Source organism: Prionailurus bengalensis, chromosome A3 (assembly GCF_016509475.1).
Source record: "Prionailurus bengalensis isolate Pbe53 chromosome A3, Fcat_Pben_1.1_paternal_pri, whole genome shotgun sequence".
NCBI lineage: Eukaryota > Metazoa > Chordata > Mammalia > Carnivora > Felidae > Prionailurus > Prionailurus bengalensis.
This window is the reverse complement of record NC_057354.1, coordinates 99,729,172-99,754,280: the sequence shown is the minus strand read 5'-3', so window position 1 is coordinate 99,754,280 and position 25,109 is coordinate 99,729,172. Positions and strand designations below refer to the sequence as shown.

The window sequence follows — 25,109 nt, the reverse complement described above, 5'->3', positions numbered from 1 at the left end:
GGGATTTAGCAATCCCATATAGAGACTGTATTTCCCAGCCACCCTTGCACCTGAGGTATGGCCATGTGACCACATTTTGGCTAAAGGGGTGCAAGAAAAAATGATGTCACAGTTCTGGGTCACAGTTTTATGAGGAACCTGCTTTCTGTCAGCCCTCTCTTTCTCCTGTCCCCTGTCCCACTGGCTGGAAAAAGGGGACAATAGGAGCAGCCACCTTGGGCCCAGAGGTACAAGCTCCCTGTCGAGGCTGAAAGAGCCAGCCCTCCAGCTGGATCCCTGGATGAGCTCACAAAGCAAGATTAAATACCTGCCCTATAGGGCTTCTCCAGGGCTGTTAGCAGAGAGGGAAGTGAATTTTTATCTTGCTTTGGCCATTGCATTTGGATGTCTTCATCCTAGCAGCTTCATCTCTGTCCTGGCTCATTCTGTATAGGAGGTGCTGACCCCTTACCTGGCTACTTGGCCTGCTGACACTGGTATAGAGCTGACTAGATAGCATAGTCCCCAGGTGGGGACTCTGCATATTCAGCTGACCCAGTGCCCCCTAGCCCACAACCTATTGCTAGCCAATGAGCAACACTGGGAGACTGCTTTTCTAATAAGGAGACAGTCTTTGGCTTTAATAAAAGATTTGCCCCAGTTGTCCTCCCCGATCTTCTCACTGAGCCTTGACTTTGTGCTAGGTATTTGGTCCTTGCTTGGCAGCAAAACTTTTCTGGTTAATGCTCAATATTTGGTCTCTAATGGGTTGTGTGTTTTCCTTATCAAAGTAATGCACAGAGAAACCAGGGAGGCCTTCAGCTGGCATTATAAAGGCAAGGTTATCCAGAGTATTCCTGAGCAGAAGGCAAAGGCCCAAATAGTTGTTCTCAAATTTTAGTTGCAGTGAGTCATCTGGGGGAGTTTACTTAAAATTCATAACCCCAGGAACTTCTCAAGGAATTCAAACTCAGGAGGTCTGGAGTGGGATCGGGGGATCTACATTTTGAACACGCAGCACAGCCGATTCTATCTCAGGCATTTTGTGGCCCACACTTGCAGAAACTCTGTTTTCAGAGTCTTCATAAAGACTGTTACTACCTGCAAACTAGACATTAGGAACAAGCACTGAATCTCTCTGAGATCCAGTGAGATCTCTTCAGAGATCCAGAGAGATTCAGTGCTTAGGTCCTTGATCAAAGGTCTAGAGTCAGTGCTAATCCTAAGGGCATGAGTTAGGATCATGAGACTGGGGATCTATAGTGTCACATACTGATGAAGGCATTATTAGAGAAAGGGAACAGACTCGTTAGAGGAGGGTACGTACGTTCAATTTTAGACAAGTTGTGTTTGAAAAGTTATTAGCATATTCAAACAGAAATGTTGAACGGGAATGGAAAACTCTTATTATGATAATTTCTCTACAAAGCTTTGGTACCCAACAGCAATGCTGGCAGGAGCACTCATACATGTATTAACTTCAATAGCTGGTTAAAGCGGTCCACTTCTTGTCCGAGAACGGTAGTCAAAGAGTTAAGGCGTCCTTGGGCATCCTTGGTGAAAAGGCTCTCAGATGCACTCTCCATTTCTAGTGTTTCTGAAACACACACATGCTGATTCCTCAGATCCATTATCATTGATTTCTGTCCTTGTAACATTGCTATTGTAACACACTTATCTTAACTTTTAAAAAGCAACTTCTGGGGTGCCTGGGTGGACAAGCGGCTGCCTGGTGGGCGAGGGCCATCTCTGAGACCAGAGGTTCAGGGACCCTGAGTTTTCTTTGCCATGCAGGTATGTAAGCCCCCCTCTTCTCTGCACACCGCATTGCATCTCAGAGAGATGGGGGTTGGAGGGGGAGAACGAAGGATGAAGCAGACTAGCATTTATCTTGTTACTGAGCATTACTCAAAGGGACTGACTCAGTTATTAGGCCCGTGGTTCAAGCTGGATTAAAAATTTTGCTCTTCCTTTTCCCTATAATCTAGCAAATGGAGGCTCATATAAGCTATAAAAAATGAAGGACCAGCATTTCCTCTGCATATCTGAGTAGTGTTAGTGAGTGGCTCTGAAGTATATGTACCAAATTCCTTCTGAATTTGCACTTCCACTGCTATAGAAAAATCACAGCACTGTGGGTTGGTCCAGTCTTGGGTCATCCCATGTCCCAGTCTCCTATTCCAAACCCTCAGTTCTCTTATTGAACCAGTCATATCCCTGTCCTCTCAGCCTCAGCAGATGCATTGCTTATTTCAGTGAAAGTGTAAGTTTTATTAATCTTGGAGAGAAAAATCTCCTAGGTGTCAGGGCACTCTATGAACCAAGTACACCGTCTTTCAGCCATCCGTCTCTGCATCCGTTTTCCAGCCAGTCCTCTATCTTACATTTGTTAAAAATTGCTTCCTAAAATAACTGACTCAGTTTTCCTCAACATTAACAGAACTCTCTACTCAGGAGGTATTCTTTTGAGGGCCTGTTTTGGGAGGAGATAACTGGTTTCTGAGGTTGCACTGGCTTTTTTCTTCTGGGGGGGGGGAGGTCTTCAGAGAATTTGCAAGAATCAGTCTCTGGAACTGTGATGTTATAAAAATATATATTTTTGTCTTTGCCCCTGGTTCTTCCTGGCTGGAGTCTCCAAACCCTTGTAATTTCCTAAGTAATAAGAGTAATAGGAACATCATTTTTTATAATATTTATTTGGCTTCGACCCCAGCTCCTGGAAGAGATCCTGAGTGTTAAGAATGAAAAGAGCATCTTTCATTATTCATAACATAAACCTGACTCTGTGTTAACGAGGTGACTTTGGAAAACCCTGAAGAGTGGGGGCTCCTTGTCAGGGGAACCAACCATGTGATTAGAAGGTTGGAACTTTCAGCTTTTCCCTCTGACTTCTTGGGAGGGGAGAGGGGCTGGAGGTTGAGTTCATCACTAACAGCTAATGATGTAATCAATCATGCCTAATAATGAAGCCTCCATAAAAACTCTAACTGAAGGGGTTTAGAGAGCTTTTGTATGCCAGGAGGGTGGCATACCCTGAATCCATGGGGACAGAAGCTCCTGCACTTGGGACTCTTCTAGACCTAGCCCCAATGTACCTCTTCATGTGGTTGTTTATCTGTACCCTTTATTATATCCTTTATAACAAGCTGGTAAATGTGTTTCCCTGAGCCTTTCTAGCAAATTATAAACCTAAGAAGGGGTTTGTGTGAACACCTGATTTATAGTCAGTTGATCAGAAGTATAGGTCACAACTTGGGACTTGAGATTGGCATCTGAAGCGGAGGGTGGTCTTGTGGGATTGAGCCCTTAACCTGTGGGGTCTGTGCTAACTCTGGTTAGTTAGTGTCATAACTGGATTGTCGGATACCCTGTTGGTGACCAGAGAGTTGGACTGTTGCTTATGTGAGGGAAGAGCCCACACACTTGGTGTCAAAAGTGTTGTGAGTAGGAAGAAACACAGTTTACTTTTATAGTAGACTTAAGAAGTGTAAATCTACAGTCACTGTAAGAAAAGTGTGAGAGCACATCTCTGTGATCTTTCGGGAACATAACTTTACTCACCAGAAAACAAGATGATATTAATTTAGCCATTTCTCTTGAATGGAGAAAAAAACGAGAGATTCTAGAGCAAGGCTGTCGAATGGAACATTTTACAATTTGGAAATATTTTTTATCTGCATTGTCCAATATAGTAGCACTCAAAATGTGGCTAGTGCAACAGAGGAAATTAATTTTAAATTTTACTTATTTAAGTAGCCACACGTGGCTAGTGGCTACTGTCTTGGGAAGCACAGGTCTAGAGACATGAAGAAGTTCAGGAAGGAGTCTAGGTAAAGTTACACAGGGCTAGAAACCAACTTGCTCCTCATGCTTCTGGAAGTTGGGTTGTTGAGGTGCTCAAAGTTTCCACTCTATAAATGGAGAGCTCCATGTCAGAAGCACTCTCTACATAAAGAAAAGTCTTTGTAATAAAGCAGGTTTGGACACCTGCTCATCACTCAGCTTTCTGAGTTTATTCCTAAAAGTCCTATGATATACAGAAGCCAGGGAGTATTTGTTACCTGGAACTCTGGTCTGGACTGAAGCAACAAGTTCTTGGACAATTTCATCATTGCTTTTTCCCTCTCCACCAGAAGATGACCTTGGCTGAACCTCAAGTATGGTGTTGATTAAAGTGTTGGTCTCTTTGTACTGTGATGGAGGAAAGAGAGCAGTGAAGACTGGAATTCTCAAAAAATAATGTGTAGCACAGTTTACTTAACATAAATATAATGGCAACTGTCAAAAAAAGGAAAATTTTATGTTGAAGATAGAATTGGTAAAATGTACTCATTCGAAATGCACAGTACAGATGACCCTTGAACGATGTGCGGGTCAGGGGCATTGCCCCTCCTGGCCACTTAGTTGAAAATCCACATATAACTTGATTCTTCAAAAACATAACTAATAATAGCCTACTGTTGACTGGAAGCCTTACCAATAACATAAACAGTTAACATATTTTGTATGTTATATGTATTATGTACTGTATTCTTAAAGTAAACTAAAGAGAGGAAAATGTTATTAAGAAAATCACGAGAGAAAATGTTTATAGTACTGTACTGTATTGAAAAAAATCTGTGTATAAATGGACCATGCGGTTTATGTTTAAGGGTCAATTGTACATAGTGGTCAGTGTACATTTAAACATTTTTGGTTGAAAAAGAATCTGAATGTTTTTCATGCCACCTACCTGTATACTTAAAATGGTTAAAATGGTGAATTTTATGTTATATACATTTAACTCCAATAAAAAATGAATAAAATTTTTTAGCTAAAAATGAAGAGGAAATAATGAGGATGCTGTTTTGGAACATACCTTTATTTAAATAACATTTTTTTTCAATTAGGAAAAGTATGGGGTGCCTGGGTGGCTCAGTCAAGTGACCTACTCCTGATTTCAGCTCGGGTCATGATCTCATGGTTCGTGAGATGGGGCCCTGTGTTAGGCTCTGCACTCTCTCTCCTCTCTCTCTGCCCCTCACCCCACATGTGCGCTCTCTCCTCTCAAAATAAATAAACATTAAAAAAGGTATTATGGTTTATTACTGAAGATTTAGAAAATACAGAAAAGTATAAAGAAAAAATATTCATGATCCTCCTGCTTTCCGGAGATATTTATAATTTTAGTTTCCCCCACTTGGATATTTTCTCTGTATATGTGCTTGTAGTTTAAAAAATTGAGCCCATACATGGATATTACTAGAGTGTATTATGCTAAGCAAAATAAGTCAATCAGAGAAGGAGAAATATCATATGATTTCACTCATATATGAAACTTAAGATACAAACAGATGAACATAAGGGAAGGGAAGGAAAACTAAGATAAAAACAGAGAGGGAAATAAACCATGGGAGACTCTTAAATACAGCGAATAAACTGAAGGTTGCTGGAGGGTATTGGGTGGGGAGATGGGCTAATGGATGACTGGGGGGGGGGGGGCGTGCCTGGGTGGCTCAGTAGGTTGAGTGTTCAACTTCGGCTCAGGTCATGGCTCAGGTCATGATCTCCCGGCTCATGGTCATGATCTCCCAGCCCCCTGCGTCGGGCTCTGTGCTGACACCTCAGAGCCCGAAGCTTGCTTGGGATTCTCCCTCTCTCTCTGACCCTCCCCCACTTGTACTCTGTTTCTTCTTATCTGTCAAAAATGAATAAACATTAAAAAAATTTTTTAAAAAGGAGGACACTTGTTTGGATGAGCACTGGGTGTTACATTTATTTAAGTGATGAATCACTAAATTCTACTCCTGAACCAATACTACACTATGTGTTAACTAACTTGAATCTAAATAAAAAAAGAAGAAAAAAATTGAGCCTATACAATTTATGTAGATTCATTCTTTTTCAATTTCATGAACATTTTTTCATGTCACTGAAAAATCTTCATGAATCATGCTTTAAGTGACTGTGTGACTGGTATGAAATGTGCCATAATAATTAATATAGTTGTTTATCTACTTTTTTTTGACATTTCTAGTTTTTAGATTTTATAAAACACTGAGTAGAATATCTGTATATGAATTTCACCCACTATATTTGAAATTATTTAAATGTTTCCAAAAGAATATATTTTTAAAAATTATTTATTTATTTTTGAGAGAAAGAGAGGCAGAGAGAGAATCGCAAGCAGGTTCCACACTGCCAGAGTGGAGCCCAATGCAGGGCTTGAACTCAAGAACTGGGAGATCATGACCTGAGCTAAAACCAAGAGTTGGAGGCTTAACCAACTGAGCCATCCAGGTGCTCCTTCCAAAAGAATATTTTTAAACTGAGTATTACTAGATTGGTTTCTAAACATTGTATCAATTTATACTGCCAAGAATAGTGTATCAGAGGACCTATCTATCTTTGCAAGAACTAATATCGTTGCTTAAAAAGTCTTCAAATTTAATAGGCAAAAAGTTTCTCATTGTTTTGCTCTTCTTGGAGGGTTATCAGAGTTGGGCATTTTAAAAATATATTCATTGGTCATCTGTATTACATCTTTATAAATTATTTTTGTATTTTTCACACTTTTTATTTTTAGTGTTTTTATGACTGATTTATCAGACGTAATTCTATGATAAGATTAACATTTCCCCCCAATTCCTTTGTGTTAGAATACAGGTAATATAAAAATATCATCTTAGCTATCTTTAAGTATACAGTTCAGTGGTAAATACATTAATAATGTTGTGCAACCATCACCACCATACATCTACATAATTCTTTTCATCTTATAAAATTGAAACCCCTTATCCATTAGACAATAACTCCTCATTCCTCCCTTTCCCTAGCCCCTGGCAACCACCTTTCTACTTTCTGTTTCTGTGGTTTTGACTATTCTAAATACTTCGCATAAATAGAATTATACAGTATTTGTCTATATATCACTGGCTTAATTCACTTAGTATCATGTCCTCAAAGTCTATCCATGTTGTAGCATACTGCAGAGTCTCCTTCCTTTTTAAGGCTAAATAATGCTCCACTGTATGTATATACCATTTTTTGCTTATCATCTGTCGATGGATACTTGGGCTGCATCCAAGTTTTAGCTACTGTGAATAATGCTTCTACGAACATGATGTACAAATATTCAGTCCTTTTGGGTATATACCTAGAAGTGGAATTGCTGGATCATATATTAATTCTATTTTTAATTTTTTGAGGAATCACTACACTACTGTTTTCCACAATGGCTCTACCATTTTACATTCCCACCAACAGTACACAAGGGTCACAATTTTTCCACATCCTTTCCAATACTTGTTTTCTGTTATTTTGATGGCAGCCATACTAATGGGTATGATGTTTTATTTCATTGTAGTTTTGATTCGTGTTTAACTATGATTGGTGATCTCGAGCATCTTTTCATGCGCTTATTGGCTATTTGTGTATCTTCTTTGGAGAAATGTCTACTAAATTCTTTGCCCATTTTTGAATCAGGTTGTTTGTTTTTTGTTGTTGCTGTTGAGTTTTAAGGAATTCTTTAAATATTCTAGATATTAACCCCTTATCAGGTATATGATTTGCAAATATTTTCTCCTATTCTGTGGGTTGCCTTTTTGCTTTTTTTTTTTTTTTTGTGATAGTGTCTTTTGACTCATAAAATTTTAAATTTTCATGAAATCCAATTTGTCTGTTCTTTCTTTTGTTACCTGTGCCTTTGGTGTCATATTTAAGACATCATTGCCAAATTCAAGGTCTTGAAGCTTCTGTCCTTTGTTTTCTTCTAAAGTTTTATTGTTTTAGGTCTTACACTTAGGTCTTTTATCCCTTGAGTTAATTTTTATATATGGTGTTAGATAAGGGTCCAACTTCATTCTTTTGCATGTGGATATCCTATTTCCCCAGCACCATTTGTTGAAAAGACTGTGCTTTCCCCATTGAATAGTCTTGGCACCCTTGTCAAAAATTATTTGATCACAAATGTGAAGGTTTATTTCTGGACTCTTTATTCTATTCTATTGGTCTCTATGTCTGTCTTTATGCCAGTACTACACTGTTTTGGTTGCTAGAAGTTATACTGACTTCTGCCTTTATCCCATTGTGGTTGGAGAACATACTTTGTATGATATATGCCTTCTAAAACCTATTGATACTCACCTTGTGTTCTAACATATGGTCTTTCCGTGTGGACAGTTAACTTTTCAGGGTTTTTTTTGTTTTGTTTTAAAAATGCTTGCTTTGTCATTACTCTTAATTTTCTTATATTTTTGAGATAGTCATATCTATTGGCTTTTTCTAATGTTTGTTTGTAATGTTGCTATGCTATTTAGTGTATAGAAATTCCTATTCCAAGGTTAGTTAAATGTACAATTTTCCTAGATTTTTCTTCTATTCAGAAACATGGTATCTTTCTCATGTATATTTGTTGGAACCTTTCTATGGCTCTCACACAGGTCTTGTGAGGGCAGTTCTTTTAGTTCTTCATGTTTAGATGCCTGTGTACAAGCACATATCCAGAATGTGTGGAGGGGTGTTCCATGGGATTGCCTAAAGTCTTCCCAATCTATCCCTCCCCAATCTCTAGTCCTTGGCTTTGAAACCTCCGTCATAACACTCATCATCCACTTACCTGAAAGAGGGGCCTCAGGACCTGGGATTTTAGATCATGAGTGTTAAAATTATATGCTACATGATAGACATTCTTTCAAATATGACTTTTGACATAGACATATTCATTGGGTTCTAAGCACATATGAAGTTATTTACTTAATGCTATAGTTAAATAGTTTGGTTTCCTTGCTCAGTGCTAATCATTAATATGGCTTTTCTATTTTATTTCTTGACTTCTTGGTTGGCTAGAAGAGTCCTTAAGTATTTAGTATAGCCAGTCTGGCATCCTTCATATATACATGTTGGCCTGTTCTTGGATTCTGGCTTTTTCTTTCATACAGCTTAGGTCTTCCACCATATCTCAGATGCCAAAACACACTGTTTATTTACATATTTTTTGTTTTTACAGCAGATGATTTGCAGAGGGCAAGTCTGTATCTTTTGGATGGTGTTTTCTATCCTCTATCCTTCAGTATGTTTTTTTCCTCCACATATTTACTCAACCTTTGTTGGTTTTTTAACGTTCATTTGTTTTTGAGAGACAGAGAGAGACAGAGTGAGAGAGAGAGAGAGAGAGGCAGAGAGAGGGAGACACAGAATCTGAAGCAGGCTTCAGGCTCTGAGCTGTTAGTACAGAACCTGACGCGGGGTCATACCCACGAACCATGAGATCATGACCTGAGCTGAAGTCGGAAGCTCAACCCACTGAGCCACCCAGGTGGCTCTGTCCCTCTGTTGGTTTTTCCTTTCCATTTATTCAGCTTCTAATGAGAAGAGAGATAACAGAGATATGTTTGTGCCTAGACAGAGACAGTCTATACAGATGGCGCCTGACTTATGCTTATTATTTTCTTGGGAGGCACTTTCTGCCTTGTATCTCCAACTGATATGCACAGGCCAAGGTCCAATTTTCTTTACTGGTTTCTAATAAGCATCTATGTAAGTATAGTTTGCTGGACTGAGGAAGGAATCATTTCTGTCTTTTGTGTAAAGACTCTGTTGATGACAGGCAGAATTATCTAGCCTAAATCAGCTAATCAAAGAAAAGAAATCTGTGGGCTCATATACTGGGAAGGGAACACAAGTCACATGGGCCTCAGGCATGAATGGACCTAATGTTTTCTCTCCTATACATGCTTTGTAGTTTCTCTCATTCTTTCTTATGGCACATGAGTTGCTTCCATGTGGTAGGGGGAATGGGTTGGGTGTCAACGGTAAGGCCACAGACAGCTACACATATATAGTATTCTAGCCAGTGATTCCAAAGGAAAGAGAAAGCCTTCCCCCATCCTAGAATCTATACATACTATGTCTTAGGGAAGAACTCCCTCTCACCCAACATGGTCCATGTACCTGCTCCATGGACCAATTTGAGTGACGAGGTGATGGAGTGCTGCCTTTGGCCAGACCTGAGTCACGTGTCCACTTCTGAAGGTAAGGGGTCTTACCAGAATTTCATGGAATGAGGAAGGGGCTGTTGTCCCAAAGTAAAGAGATGGGAATAAGGCACATAATATCAGAAAAATGGGGAAAGGGAGGCTAGACAGAAAATCATACCACGGTGTTCACTACCTGCTTGCTGTCTCATTCTCAGTCATTCTGAACCAATGGAAAACACAAAACTATACTCCTAGGTGCACATTGCCAAGAGTGTTACCTCTACCAACAGTGTTATATTTTTCACAGGATGCAGCAAGTCTTACTATATCCACACTCCCCTTTCCCTTCTTTCACCCCTTGCCCCAGGCCCAACCCACTCCAGAGCAAACAGTCAGATATAAGTAAACATTAACACTTGGTTTGGTCACTTCTTTTCCTTCCTGAAAGTATAACAATGAAAAACAAGACATTATTGTAACTCTTTGCTGAGTAGCAAAGCAATTTTAATGGTAGAAAATCATGACATAAGGTGTCAGAGCATTGACCTCCTGGAGTTTTTTTCTGAAGTTCCATGGTTGTTTTGTGTGGATTCATTGATATCCAGGTAGATCTCGCCCTCTAACACTTGTATGGGCAAAATTTAAGTTGAAAAGGAAGATGATTCCCTTCAGCCTTGTGAGCCAAACCTAGTCCCCTACCTATATAGTATTCCAGAGCTGTACGGGACATACCTTAGTTCATGGCTTTGGTTTATCCACAGATGCCTGACCATGGAAGGTGAATAAACTGGAAAGGTATGTAGTACATAGGTCATGGGGGAGCCTTGAGTGCCATGCTGAGGAACTTGGACTACCCCTGGGGTAATGGTGGGGCATCATAAGGTCTTAGAGAAATTATCCAGTTTGCTCTTTGGGCCTACTGTTGGGATCTGGTACTGTGACCTTGATGAACCACGCTTTTAAAGAACACTGTTTTATTGGCTTTTGATGTTTGTTACTATACTTTTGTAACTTAATCATCTGTGGATCCATAAACTTTTGTGCAATATCATCCAGATTTGTTCAGCATGGGGGGAGAAGACGAAAGAGAAAGGACTGTCTGGATCATCATCCAAAGTCCCATGTTAAAGTGGACTAGCAGGTAGATATGGAGTAGGCAGAAGGCCAGGAAATGAGGGAGGTGGCCAGTAACAGGGAAGAAAAGACGATGATCTTAGGATTTTGTGAAGGATCCAGAGGGAACAGGCTAAATTGGAATCGAATGCCGAAATTGGGGTGAAACATTTACTTTGTTTATTTAAGGATATTATCATTTACAGAACTAGTGAGGTGATTACTGATGTTTCAAGTTTATATACACAATATTAAAACGTATTATAAGTTAAAAGCCACATACCTGGAAAACTAGGTTGGCATTTTCATGCATTCCAAATATTTCTGGATCATCTATTAAAGGCAGATTTTCAATGTAGTCTTTAAACTCTTGTAGGGTATCAGCCAATGGTGCAAAATAGATGCCTGTTTATTGAAAACACAGAAGGCAAATCTATTTCAAATAGACAAGCTTTGTACCACCAAGTTTGGTCCTTTTCTGCCTGTTCAGATGGTGGCTATAATCAACTTCCTTCCACAGAAAAGGGGATTGTTTTTCCCACCCTCCTTCCTTTCATTACTGTGCCTGGTCCTCTCCCTTTTCTTGGGGCCTTGAGCATGTGATTAGCGTCCTAACATTTCTGGGTGACCTCCAGAACCTTTCAAGAATCTGGGAATCCAGGGGTGTGCTGCTGAAAGCCACGCCTTATGAAGGGCTCCAAATTTATATAACTTTGAAAATACGTTTAGACCAAATACAACCCACTTTAGAACAAACAATTCAAAGTGACATTTTTGTGCTTTCACTGCCAAACCAGTTTTGGAGGTAGTCAAGCAGGGGGATGGGGTGGGTGGGTGTGAGGACTGGGTTGTGATGACTGGACACCGAGAGCTCCTAGATGGAAAACTGAAAGATGCTGTTGATGACTTCTTAGAAAGGTCCTTTCCATAATATTGAAAAGTCATTCACCTGATTCAGAATATTTATAATCCTCTTCTAATGTTTCAGGAGAAAAAAACCTTTTTAAGACAGTCCGAAGGCATCTTTGATCCCAGGTGTCTGTAACTCTACCACCATATGTAATTTCACCTGAAAAGGAGGTTGCATTTTAAAACATATTATTTTTCATTGATATGCATATACCCAAATTCTAACAGGTGTATTTATATATACATTTATTTGGAATGAAAGTGAAAAAAGCATGTCAGAGTTTCCTTCCACTACTCCCCCAAAAGAGAATAAAATTCGATTTTTAAAAAGCAGAAAAAAACCTAGTATATGTACCCTAGTTTAATTATTTTGCTTTCCCTAAATAACCAAAACCAAAGTCACTGAGCTTTATTTACATATTTCTTCCTTCTTCCTTTTTTTTTCCCCCTAAAATATTGATTTTGGGTCTTACCCAATCATGGATCATAGTATTCTAAAACATGTACACTTTCCATGAAATAGTGCTTCTTTTCAAGGCCAGTAAATAAATGGAACCAAAACATTTACAACAAGGCATTCAAACTGTATACATACTTTATCAGCTAGGAAGGAAAGATAGATCCAAGGTGAAAGGACAGTGTGCCTCACAGAAATGATGTTATGGCGAATTAAAACTTATTGGTATACCATCTTTCTTTCAACAGAGAAGCTACTTTCAGCATGCTCCACTGTCATCCCAAAATTATAAGTAGGAATGCATCGGAATGATATCTGTTGCTGATATAATTCCTTCGAAAAATTCCAGATCCACTGCTGCATTATTCATCACTGTGGTGTTCCTGGAAGGAGTTTGCTGACATTGTCAGCTTCTGAATCCTCTAAGTGTTCATCTCTTCTCATCTCCATATCTTCCATTATGTCAGGAAGAAATCTTTTTCATTATCTTTCAAGCTGAGATGGTTGGTTGAAAGAAAGTTATTTCAGTCTTTGGAATCTCAATGATTTATTTCCTCTAAGACAGCAATGTCTTATAGGGGCACTTATCTTCCCTCTCCCATTGAAGCAACTTCAGTCTGTCTTGGTGGATCAGCCACTCAGGGAGAGGGGGGAGGAAGTAGATATTACAGCTGATGGTCAAGTAGCTAAATCTCTGTATTAGCAATTCTGAGAGGGAGGAAAGAGATGCTGCTGTATTTTCCTGGGTATATTCTTCAGTCACTTTGTAGGAGATCTTGGGACACGAAGTTTGGTTACATCTTTGTAGTGTGTCTGTCCAGCCTTGACCTAAGTTGAAGCTCCTCTTGGACCCTTGGGGCTAGATGGGAATGTAAGCTCAAGTTTCTCCAATTGCATGGTGGGGTCTGGAAAAGGAGGATGGCCAGGAAAACTAAGACTTCTATAGTAGTGGTGAGAGGAAAGAGTTCCCCTAAAGTATTTTTTTTTTTTAAGTCACAAACTACAAATCTGCATCTTGAGAAGCAGCACAGAAATATTTTCCATACATACCATGAGACTTTGTGCTTCTCCATCCAGATTGAGTTTTATCCTTTTCTTGGATCAAACAAACTGTGTAAAAAAAAGGAACTCCACTATTTTGATTCACAGTAGATGACCCACTTTTTAGGCTCACTTTTAGGGAGGAGTCCTCTGGGTTTGGTCTTCCCAGAAAAGGGACCTGGGGGAATGTGTCCACCATAGATACCTACTACCTGTCCTGGCCCTGACATCACAGTTCCCCAGGGTCTCATTGCAGATCCCAGTGTGGGATCTTTTCTTCCTCTCCTATCCCCATGGGCTGGCTGGGGGATGGCCTGATACAAACTGGATAGGCCTTAGGTTTGGCTTTACCCTTGTCCATTGTGAGCTCAGATCTGTCTCTTGGACTTAGACATTGCTATACCTTACACTCTAAAATTTTAAGACCTCCCCATACATCCAAATACCTTCTCATATTTAAAGTGTCCTCAGCATTTCTGTTTATTCTCTCCTGTTTTAGTCTCCCCACTGGTGTTGCTGTATCTTCTTGTTCAGTCCTTCATTTTACTTTTATTATAGCTTTATAAATTATTGCATCCCTTTACAGCCAAAGGGCTAAGATTGACCACCATTGATTACAAAGTAGAACCAAAGCTTATTAATGACACACATAGGCCTTTTGGGATGTGCCCCCACCTTATGTTCTGTAGCTTTGTTGAGGATAGAGCTCCCCTCCATGCACATCCCCTCTTCATACTATGCACCAGCCCAACTGAATTACTCACTGTTTCTATAGTCAGGCCACACCTCAACTTGTTGGGCTTTTATGTCACTTTCCTCTTGCCCAGTGTGCAGTTTAACTGTTAAGCACTTATCTCAACCATCGCCCCCTGGTGGAACTTTTCCAGATTCCCGCAGGTAGTACTACTAGTTGCTCCTTAGCAGTTTCCACAGCACTACACATACATTCTGCTGATTTCGTAGTTATCCTAACATATGGTTTATCATTATTTCCACCCTCCATGCCATGAGTTAGATTTTGACAGGCAGGGTCTATGTCATCTTTGTATTTTTAGCATCTATCATAGTCATACTAGGTAGCACTTCCTGGATGAATGCATAAAAGACTGCCTAAAATACCAGCCTATGAATAAAGCATTGCCTTTTTGCCTCTGTTTTTTTTTTTTTTTTAAAACAGCTATAATTAATAAAGAGCTATAATTTAAAAATCATAAAATCCACATAAAAATTTACATGTATAATTCAGCAATTTTTAGTAAACCTGCAATGTTGTGTGCAACTGTCACCTCAATCTAATTTTGGAACATCTGTTTCATCCCCCAAAAGAAATCTTGTGCCTCTTTTCAGTCACTCCCACTTTTACCCCTGTTCTATGCAACTACTTTCTGTCTGTATAGATTTGTTTTTTCTGGAAATTTCGTGTAAATGGAATCATACAATGCAGTATTTTTGTGTCTGACCTCTTTTACTTATCAGTGTCTGAGGGTTATCTATGTTGCAGTATGTATCAGTACTTTATTCCTTTTTATGGCTGGTTGTTACATTGTATGGACATGCCACATTGTTTATCCATTCACCAGTTGATAGACGTTCAAGTTGTTTCCACTTTTTGGCTATTATGAAACAATACTGCTATAAACATTTGTGTACAAGTTTTTGTGTGGGCCATTTTTCATTCATATACCTAGGAGTAGAATTTCTGGGTCATATGGTAATTCTATTTAAAAATTTTTCCAAAGTAGTGGCACCATTTTACATTGCCACCAGCAACATATGAGGGTTCCAATTTCTCCAACATTGTCACCAATGATTGCTAGTTTTGTTTGTTTCATTTTTAAATTATAGCCATCCTAGTAGGTGTTAAGTTGTATCTCATTATGGCTTTAATTTTCTTTTCCTTAATGACTGTCATTTCACATGCTTATTGGGCATTTGGAAATCTTCTTTGGTGAAATGTGTATTCAAGTCTTTTTCCCATTTTTATATTGGATGATTTTTCTTTTCACTGTTGAGTTGTAAGTGTTCTTTTATATACTTTGTATACAAGTGCCTTAACAGACATGATTTGCAAATAGTTTCCCTCAGTATGTGACTTGCCTTTTCATTTTTTTTAAACTTTGTTTTTAATGTCTCTTCATTTTTGAGAGAGAGAGAGAGAGAGAGACAGAGAGAGAGAAAATGTGAAGCAGGCTCCAGGCTCTGAGCTGTCAGCACAGAGCCCAACACAGGGCTTGAACTTACGACCCATGAGATCATGACCTGAGCTGAAGTTAAATGCTTAACTGAGCCACCCAGATGCCCCTTGCCTTTTCACTTTCTTGACGGTGTTTGTTGAAAGTGTAAAGGTATTAAATATTGATGAAGAGGATTTATTTTTTTAAATTCTTATTATTTTCTTTATTGCTTGTATTTTTTTGTGTCATATCTAATAAGTAATTGCCTAACCCAAAGTCACAAAGATTTGCTTTGCTCTTTGGTTTCAGCTCTTACGTCCATCATTTTGAATTAATTATTGTGTATCATATGAGATAAGGATCCAAATTCATCCTTTTGCAGATGGATACCTAACAGTCCCAGCATCATTTATTGAACAAATTATCTTTCCTGCATTGAGCTGCCCCGATGCCTTTGTTGAAAGTAAGCTGGCCATCAACATAAGGTCAACTAACTAGCACCATTTTGTAAGCAGTGTTGGCTCCACTGGAGTGCTGGCATGCTGCAGGCAGGAGTATACAGTAGCCCCCTAATTCCAAGACCACTCCTTTGGGTCCACTCTGAGGATGGGTCCGCATTCATTTTCACTATTGTTTCACTGCCCTCTATTTCCAAGGTTTATTTGCCTTTCCCAGCTCTAGATCACCTGATACCTCTCTGTCCTTCCCCATTTCCCTTACTCACCAGTGAAGACCACCCATTCCCATTTTGCCCCTTTTCAGAGTGCTCTTCTTCCCCCACTCCCCAGGGCAAATCATTTCTTCATTGCTCAGGCTTGGCACTAAGGTTCCATGTGGCCACAATTAATATCTGCTAAAAATTGTAATTCCTGAAATATATTTTCCTTTTTCACAAGTGTACCTGAATCAACAGGTCAAGCAGTATTCAGATTTTTTTGAATTTAAGAACACAGACTCTGGAGGCTAGACTGCCTGGATTTCAATCTTGGCTCCACCATTTATAAACTGTGTGCCTCAATTTCCTCATGTATAAAATAGGGATATAACAGTCCTCACCTCATAGGGTTGTTGTGAGGATTAAATCTACTAATTCTTGGGAAGTGCTTAACACAGTACTTGGCATGCATCAAGAGAGTATGTTTTTGCTATTATTATTTGGGAAAACATCTGCCCATTTTTCATGTGCAACTATCTTCCTGATATTCTTTTCATGGTCTTATCTTCACAAAGGGACTATCACAAGTCATCATTACCACCATCGACTCCCACTGGGGAAGGACACCATCTTCATATGGGCCCTGCCCTGCCCATGTGGGCATACTGACCAGTAATGTAAATCAGTGCATCCCAGGGAATATTTCCTTCTTGACAATAAAGGTTGAGGTTCAGCAAAGCACATTCCCTGTCACTGTCATTAAATTCATAGCAGATATTCCAACCAAGAGGGCCAAACTTTTTTCTCTCCTAGAACGGAAAATGAAAATGGTCTTACCTAAAATTCGATAAAGTTAATTTTGTGTAAAATATTGAGAAATAAAAGGTTTCTATTGCAGTTGGGCATTTTCATTCTGTAAAAATAGTTAAGATCATGCAGTTCAACTTCATCTAGGCTTTCAGTTTGGCTTTCACCAAACATGGAGGGCATCTATCCCTCTAGTCCTGGCTCCTCTCCAAAATTTCCAAAAGAAAATTTGACATCACTGGAAATGTAATAGACCTGTCAAAAGGAAATTTGTCCTTCATGGTAAAATAAAATGTTTCCCCATCAAAATAGGGAAAAAAAATACACTAATCATCCATCAGGTAGACAGAGTGACTCCCTGATGTTTTAAGGAATCTCTCACCTAGGCTTTTAGTCATGTCACAATGTGCTGATTACATACTGACTTCTCTGCAGGGACATTTTTTTTTTTTTTAAACTGGTACACAGAATCATAATCCTTGTTTCATGATTTCACATGGTCGTTATCTCCCTATCCCACCTTAATTTCTTAACTCTGCTGATTATACCAGAGGTCTCATATTTCCTCCTCTTGACCTCAAAATTTCCCTAAGTCTTAAGCTACCTCTCCATCTCAGCTGTCTTTGTTTGTACAACAAGGACCTCACACCTGGAGCCCCTAGTCCCAGCCTCTCGGATCTCCTCTAGGACCTTGTTTACTTATTTATCTCATATCTTGCATCTTTAATCTTTGTTTTTTCTTTACAGAATCTTTCTCTGTAGACTATACACAGTTGAAACCCAGGCAGCCAATCTAACCAAGACACCATTTAGAGATATGTAGTTGAAGAGTCAGAATTTAAGTGCAGGGTCACGGATGGACACCAGACCACAGCAGTGAAGTATGAGCAGACGGAAGCAGAAAGCAGTACTGAATTAAAGGTCATCTTTCAGGGGACTTGGGGCTCTGATCACAGGGAAGATGTAAGGGTGGTCAGCCCACTCAAACAGGAATAGGTGAGAGTGAAACCACTGTAAGAAAAACAATGACTGACATGATATGTGTGTGCAGAGAAGAAATAATAAAAATCGTGAAGTTTTGATTGTAGGCGACTGAGAGATGGGACCACTGATTTCAGGAGGAGAGTGTGGAGGGGAAGCAGATTTGGGAGTGAGGCATAGCTGAGGAGATCAATTTTGTGCTTTTGAGTTTGACCTTGTGCATCTACTCAGGTGATGGCATCCCTTAGATCAGAGTAGAGCTGGGAGGTGCAGATGTGAGAGGCTGAGGTGAGGGGAGCACAGAGATCTGCCACTGAGTGAAAACAACTTGGGTTCAGACATGGAACGGGGCCTCAGCACTTCATAATGTCACCTGTTAGCTTTCATGTAATTCCTACTTTTTACTTATTTATTTATTAACATAATGCACTTTCTTGTTTCTATTGAAAAGCAAAATTGAGTGTACCTGAATAATTGCATGGAAGAAACAAATGCCAAATATTATTTGTCTCCATTTTCTTCCGAGTATATTTTCTTCAAAAAACGAAGGTGTCATTTCAGTAAATGCTCGTCTGATATTTGCACGTAAACCTTTTGGAGGCTCATTGGTTACCTGAATTTGGACACATATGTGGCACAAAGGGTGATTTTATAGATTTACATTATTTATGAATAATACTTATAGACTGAAGCCATGGAAGGATGGAGATAACTGATGCCCAAGGTGCATTCCTGGCATTCCTGCTCTGTGTCTTGCTCAGCCTCAGTCTCTGGAAAGTAGGGCCTGGTGGGGTCTTCAGACCTACAGTGGGTAAAACATCTCCACCAGAACCTCATACTATTTTCATTTGGAGTCCATTTTTCTAAATATGGGCCAGAAAGTATGCTCCGGCCTTCTGCATTGGATTTTCCACTCATCTCAACATACTGCAGTCCTTGATGACATGGGACAGGGAAGGAAGAGGCATCTCTTTTTCCTGAGTGATCATTCATATGCAGAGGCTTCCCATATGTTGGAAACTTCCAGCACTGAAATCCAGCAGCCATACTACCCATAGGCCTTCCTTCTCTCAAATGCTGAAACATTCTCTTAACTCTGGGAGGGGACCCATTCTCACCATTCTGAATCTTTGACATTTTCTTATAGAGCTGAATGGTCAACAGACTAGGGCACACAAGGGTGGCAGTGCCTTGGGAAATCGTTTCCCTGCATGCTATCAGGTACAGGGATACTGACTTGCTCCTCCCCACCTTGGCCACATGGACTTTGATGTGGTCCTACACATGGGGACTGGGTTCCCTGGACGCACTTGGGAACACTCTGAGGCCATTTTGTGCCGTTCCAACCATCTGCATACATTACCTTGACAGAATTTTGGAGAACTGTAACAGGAAATGTACTACTAGGCATGGAACTTAAAAAAAGTCGAAAAGTGTCCTTGATGATAATGTCTGTTTAAAACAAAGATAAAACAACAAAAAAGGAAAATGCTTAAATTATAATAATACTTTTATATAACAAATACTTATCATGGCAAAAAGACTAGTTTAAGTATTTTATGTTGTAAAATGTTCTAAAATGGAGGTGGGAGGAATCTTTATAGAACCCTTTTTTAAAAAAATTATTTATTATTATTTTTTTTAATTTACATTCAAGTTAGTTAGCATATAGCGCAACAGTGATTTCAGGAGTAGATTCCTTAATGCCCTTAATGCCCCTGACCCGTTTAGCCCACCCCCCCCAACTCCTCCAGCAACCCTGTTTGTTCTCTATATTTAAGAGTCTCTTCTGTTTTGTCCCCCTCCCTGTTTTTATATTATTTTTGCTTCCCTTCCCTTATGTTCACCTGTTTTGTATCTTAAAGTCCTCATATGAGTGAAGTCATATATTTGTCCTTCTCTGACTAATTTCGCTTAGCATGAGACCCTCTTGTTCCATCCATGTAGTTGCGAATGGCATGCTTTCATTCTTCTTGATTGTCGAGTAATACTCCATTGTATATATATACCACATTTTCTTTATCCATTTATCCATCGATGGACATTTGGGCTCTTTCCATACTTTATTGTTGCTATTGCTGCTATAAACATTGGGGTACATGTGCCCCTTTGAAATAGCACACCTGTATCCCTTGGATAAATACCTAGCTGCAGCTCAGTTGCTGCAGCTGAGGTCACAGAGGTTGTTGCCTGCTTTCTCCTCGAGAATTTTGATGGCTTCTTGTCTTACATTTAGATCTTTGATCCATTTTGAGTTTATTTTTGCGTGTGGTGTAAGAAAATGGTCCAGGTTCATTTTTATGCATGTCGCTGTCCAGTTTTCTCAGCACCACTTGCTGAAGAGACTGTCTTTATTCCATTGGATATTCTTTCCTGCTTTGTCAAAGATTATTTGGCCATACATTTGTGGGTCTGTTTCTGGGTTCTCTATTCTGTTCCATTGATTTGAGTGTCTGTTTTTGTGCCATATAGAAAGGTCTTAATACATAAGAGTTTGGCAATCTAGACACTGGCACATTTGAGTAAAGAAATTAAGGATACATTAATTTTCAATACTTGTTGGAGATTTTAAGGGCTTTCCCTCTGAAATGCAGAAAATTTTCTTTTTTTATAATTATAATTTTATTTAATGTCTCCAACGTTCATTTTGAATTAATTTTTTAAAAATTTTTTTAAAATTTGCATCCAAATTAGTTAGGATATAGTGCAACAATGATTTCAGATATGGATTCCTTAGTACCTATCACCCATTTAGCCCATGTCCCCTCCCACAACCCCTCCAGTAACCCTCAGTTTGTTCTCCATATTTATGAGTCTCTTCTGTTTTGTCTCCCTCCCTGTTTTCATATGATTTTTGTTTCCCTTCCCTTATGTTCATCTGTTTTTTCTCTTAAAGTCCTCATATGAGTGAAGTCATATGATTTTTGCCTTTCTCTGACTGACTAATTTCACTTGGCATAATACCCTCCAGTTCCATCCATGTAGTTGCAAAGGGCAAGATTTCATTCTTTTTGATTGCCAAATAATATTCCATTGTGTATATATACATCTTATTTATCCATTCATCCATCGATGGACATTTGGGCTCTTTCCATACTTTGACTATTGTTGCTATTGCTGTTATAAACATGGGGGTGCATGTGTCCCTTCGAAAGAGCATACCTGAATCCCTTGGATAAATGCCTAGCAGTGCAATTGCTGGGTCATAGGGTAGTTCTATTTTTAGTTTTTTGAGGAACCTCCACACTGTTTTCCAGAGTGGCTGCCCCAGCTGGCATTCCCATCAACAACCTAGCATTTTCTTCTTAATTATAATCCTGATCACCAGCAACCCCTGAACAGTGGTGAATTCCTTCTGGTCATTTTTCTTTAATTACTTAAATGGAAATAAGGTGAAGACCACTTTTATTTGTATTGAAAAAGGGTGAAAAGAGTGAATATTCTGGGTGGTGGATGTGCAGGATTCTTTATCCTTGCTGGAGGCAGCCTACAGAGGTAAGGAGCAGGAACTGGAAGTGAGGGGTCCTTAGGGGAAAGCTGCTAAGTCTTTGCTTTGTGGTAGTATCCTGTGTAGGCTGGCCACTCTCTAAAGGAAGAGCTTTTCACTTTAATAGGCAGCAGTAAGTAAAGTCACTTATAAGACTGGCTGCATAGCTGTCACCTTCCCAGACAACTTCCCAGAAAGCTTCTGTGGTTGGGCACAAAGGAAGACCAGAGAGAAAGTGCTCTGGATATCCTAGGTTGATAGGGTGGCCTCCTGACAGAGTGGTAAAGTAGGGCTCATCCTGCTTATTACCAATCATACAGTTCCTGAGGTTTCAGTTATTTTTATTATTTTTTAAAAAGTTTATTTATTTATTTTGAGAGAGATGGATAGAGACAGAGAAACCCAAGCAGGCTCTGCACTGTCAGCATGGAGCCTGACCTGGGGCTCAATCCCATGACTGTGAGATCATGACCTGAACAATAAAGTTCCTCTTTATCCCAAACTCTATCTTCTGCATTATATTTTGGCTCCAAAAGTAGAGGTTGGTTTTTGACAACATGGCTAGGAGGCACACATGAAGGTTAGTAGGCATAGGAGTTACAGAGAATAATAAATGGTAAAACACGACTCTAAGGGGGTTGTGGCAATTTGAATCTGTTCCTTAACTTCTCTCATTCTTTAGTGAAAGATTTAATTTACTTTCTTTGTCCTACGTCCATTTTTCTATTTCTTTTATCATGCCTCTGTGAATCTATTCTGAACTCAAACGGCCTCCATAGAAGGTAACATGAAACAGAAATGGTCCAGTGGATCATGCCCCCAACTTGGAGTCTGAAGATCTTTTTTCAAATCTGGACAGTGTAATTTAAGTAACCTCTCTAGATTTCAAATTTCTCCTCTTTAATATGGGGAAATACAATGCCTACAATAAAAAAATTCTTGTAAGATTGGATTCAACAAAGATGACTACATAAAAACAGTATTATTATGCAAATGATATGTGTTCGACATACTTGGATCTGTGAAGGTTTTAATTAGTTCTTCCATTGCCAACATCCAAGAAACAGCAAGATGGCAGTTCTGCAAAAACACCCAGTTTCCTGATTTCATCGCATCTTTGATCATTCTTTCAGCAATGGGTCCTTGTCCTTGCCCCAGTGAAATTGATTGCACCCTGAATTCAACAACAAAAAATGTTGTTTTATGTTATTTTTAGGTAATGAGATTATGAAGAAATGTAAATTTAGTAGATTCTTGCCTAAAATATGCACACATTTCAAATCCTCATTCTAGTAGATGTGCAAATATTTTTCTCTTATTTTCTTGTTTTTAAAAACTTTTCTACTGTAACACATATGGAAAAGTCCAAAAAACAATAAATAGCTCTATGAATGATCACAGATGAACACCTGTGGTTGAGAACACAAGTTTGCCAACATCCCAGGGACATCTGTCTCATGCCCCTTTCCATTCCAATCATTTTCCCTTCCTCCTTCCCAAAGGTACACGTTATCCTGATTTCCAACACTATAGATCAGTTTTTAAATTAAAAAAATTTTTTTTTTAATTTGAAGTCTCACATCCATACAGAAAAAGAACGTGATCATTAGTGTATGGCCTAATGAATTCTCCCAAAGTGAATGTACAGTTGTACCACCACCAGGACAAAAAAAAGAGCATTACCACCACCCTCCCAATCAATATCCTTCCTCATTCTCAAAGGTGAAAACTACTTTGAATTCTAACACCATAGAGTAATTTTACATAAATGGAATCATATAGTATATATATATATATATATATATATATATATATATATATAGTTTTTATTTGGTCTGTTTCAATTAACATTATTTTTTAGATTAATTCATATTATTGTGTGTCATTATAGTTCATTCATTTTCACTGCTATATAATATTCTATGGTGTGATTATACCAGAATTTATCCATACATTCTGCTCTTGATGGATGTTTGGGTTATTTCTGGTTCTTGGCTATTACATACAATGCTGCAATAAACATTCTTGTGCGTGTCTTTTGGTATACATACACACCCTATTTTGTTACGTATGTTCCTAGGAATAGAACTGCTGTTTGACACAGTATGTGTATGTTAACTTTATTATAATTTCAAACTGTTTTCCAAAGTGATGCCACCATTCCACACTTCTACCAGGAGTATTTATTTTTCCATGTACTTGCTAACACCTGGTGGATATATATATATAGTGGTGTCTCACTGAGTTTTAAATTGTTTCCCCTTTTCATAGGTTTATTTACTGACCCTCTGGCTGTTCCCATTTTCCCATTTATATCTCCTCTCTCCCCTCCCACCCTTCCCCCACCCCACCCCCCCCATGGATTACCTACCTTTTATTGATTTCTAAGAGTTCTTTATATTGGATGTAAACCCTTTGTTAAATTTTTACTATCGCCATAGTTTTGCCTTTTCCAGAATGACATATAGTTGGAATTATAGATTCCAGATTGGCTTCTTTCACTTAATAGCGTGCATTTAAGGTTCCTCCACTGTCTTTTCATGGCTTGACAGCTCATTTCTTTTTAATGCTGAATAACATTCCATTTTATGGATGTACCACTGTATATTTACCCATTCACATATTGAAAGATATCTTGGTTGCTTCCAAGTTTGGGAATTACAAATAAAGCTGCTATAAACATCTGTGTGTAGATTTTTGTGTGGACATGACAAAGTTTTCAACTCCTTTGACTAAATACCACGGAGTTGATTCCTAGATTTGTATGGTAAGAGTATGTTAATTTTGTAAGAAAACACCAAGTTGTCTTCCAAAGCACCTGTACCATTTGCATTCCCACCAGCAATAAATGAGAGTGCCTGTTCTTAATATACATTAATACAATCTGTTTTTCATATAGAGTAAACTTTTACAGATACATTAAAATAATGTCTTAAATAACAAATACGTTTTAATCACTATTCCACTAGATTATTATACATTTTGGACAATCTTCCATTCGTTCAAATGAAGTTTACATCTGCTTTTATTATTTTTGACCCCATTTTAACAACATACGTAGCTAAATATTAATGTATCTTATTATTTAGTAAGGGATACCTAAGTGTAGGAATTCACACTCCACAGAGGAAAGAAAAAGGGGCAAATTTTAACAAGGGGCTGTTCACATGAATTATAAAAATGACACAACGTGGACCTTACCGTTCTGAATACCCGCTGTCCCGGGCAAACCTCTGGAATGCCCCCATAGGATCCGAGCCTGTGCTTAAGATGAATACCAGGGGAGTGTTATACGACATGTCTTGATACAGAGTGGGCAGGTCCACAGGGGGTGTCTCTATAAAGCGTTTTCCAAGACTTTCTATTACAAAGTCTGTAAGAGCAAAAACTATCTGAAAGTTGAAAAGAAAGATATTTCAAAAAATAATATGTTGAAGATCCTTCATAATTCCATCCCATTTCTCCCCTTCAAATTCTCAGAGAGTGGTGCCCTGTTCTACACTCATTCTCTCTTGATTAGGTATATTTCTTCCTACTGGGTCTGTGCACA

General features: G+C 38.9%; 1 protein-coding gene across 1 annotated transcript in view; it reads right to left on the bottom strand.

Annotated features, from left to right (window-relative positions):
* DNAH6 (dynein axonemal heavy chain 6) overlaps positions 1-25,109 on the bottom strand; it is a 226,041-nt gene that overhangs the window by 11,316 nt on the left and 189,616 nt on the right. Inside the window, exons 64-72 of the mRNA XM_043603834.1 lie at positions 24,761-24,951; positions 22,573-22,733; positions 19,436-19,524; positions 18,539-18,685; positions 16,955-17,093; positions 11,998-12,117; positions 11,332-11,453; positions 4,041-4,170; positions 1,449-1,576 (exon numbers count right to left, since the gene is read on the bottom strand). Of these exons, the coding sequence (XP_043459769.1) occupies positions 1,449-1,576; positions 4,041-4,170; positions 11,332-11,453; positions 11,998-12,117; positions 16,955-17,093; positions 18,539-18,685; positions 19,436-19,524; positions 22,573-22,733; positions 24,761-24,951 (1,227 nt within the window). The remainder of the gene's footprint in view (positions 1-1,448; positions 1,577-4,040; positions 4,171-11,331; positions 11,454-11,997; positions 12,118-16,954; positions 17,094-18,538; positions 18,686-19,435; positions 19,525-22,572; positions 22,734-24,760; positions 24,952-25,109) is intronic.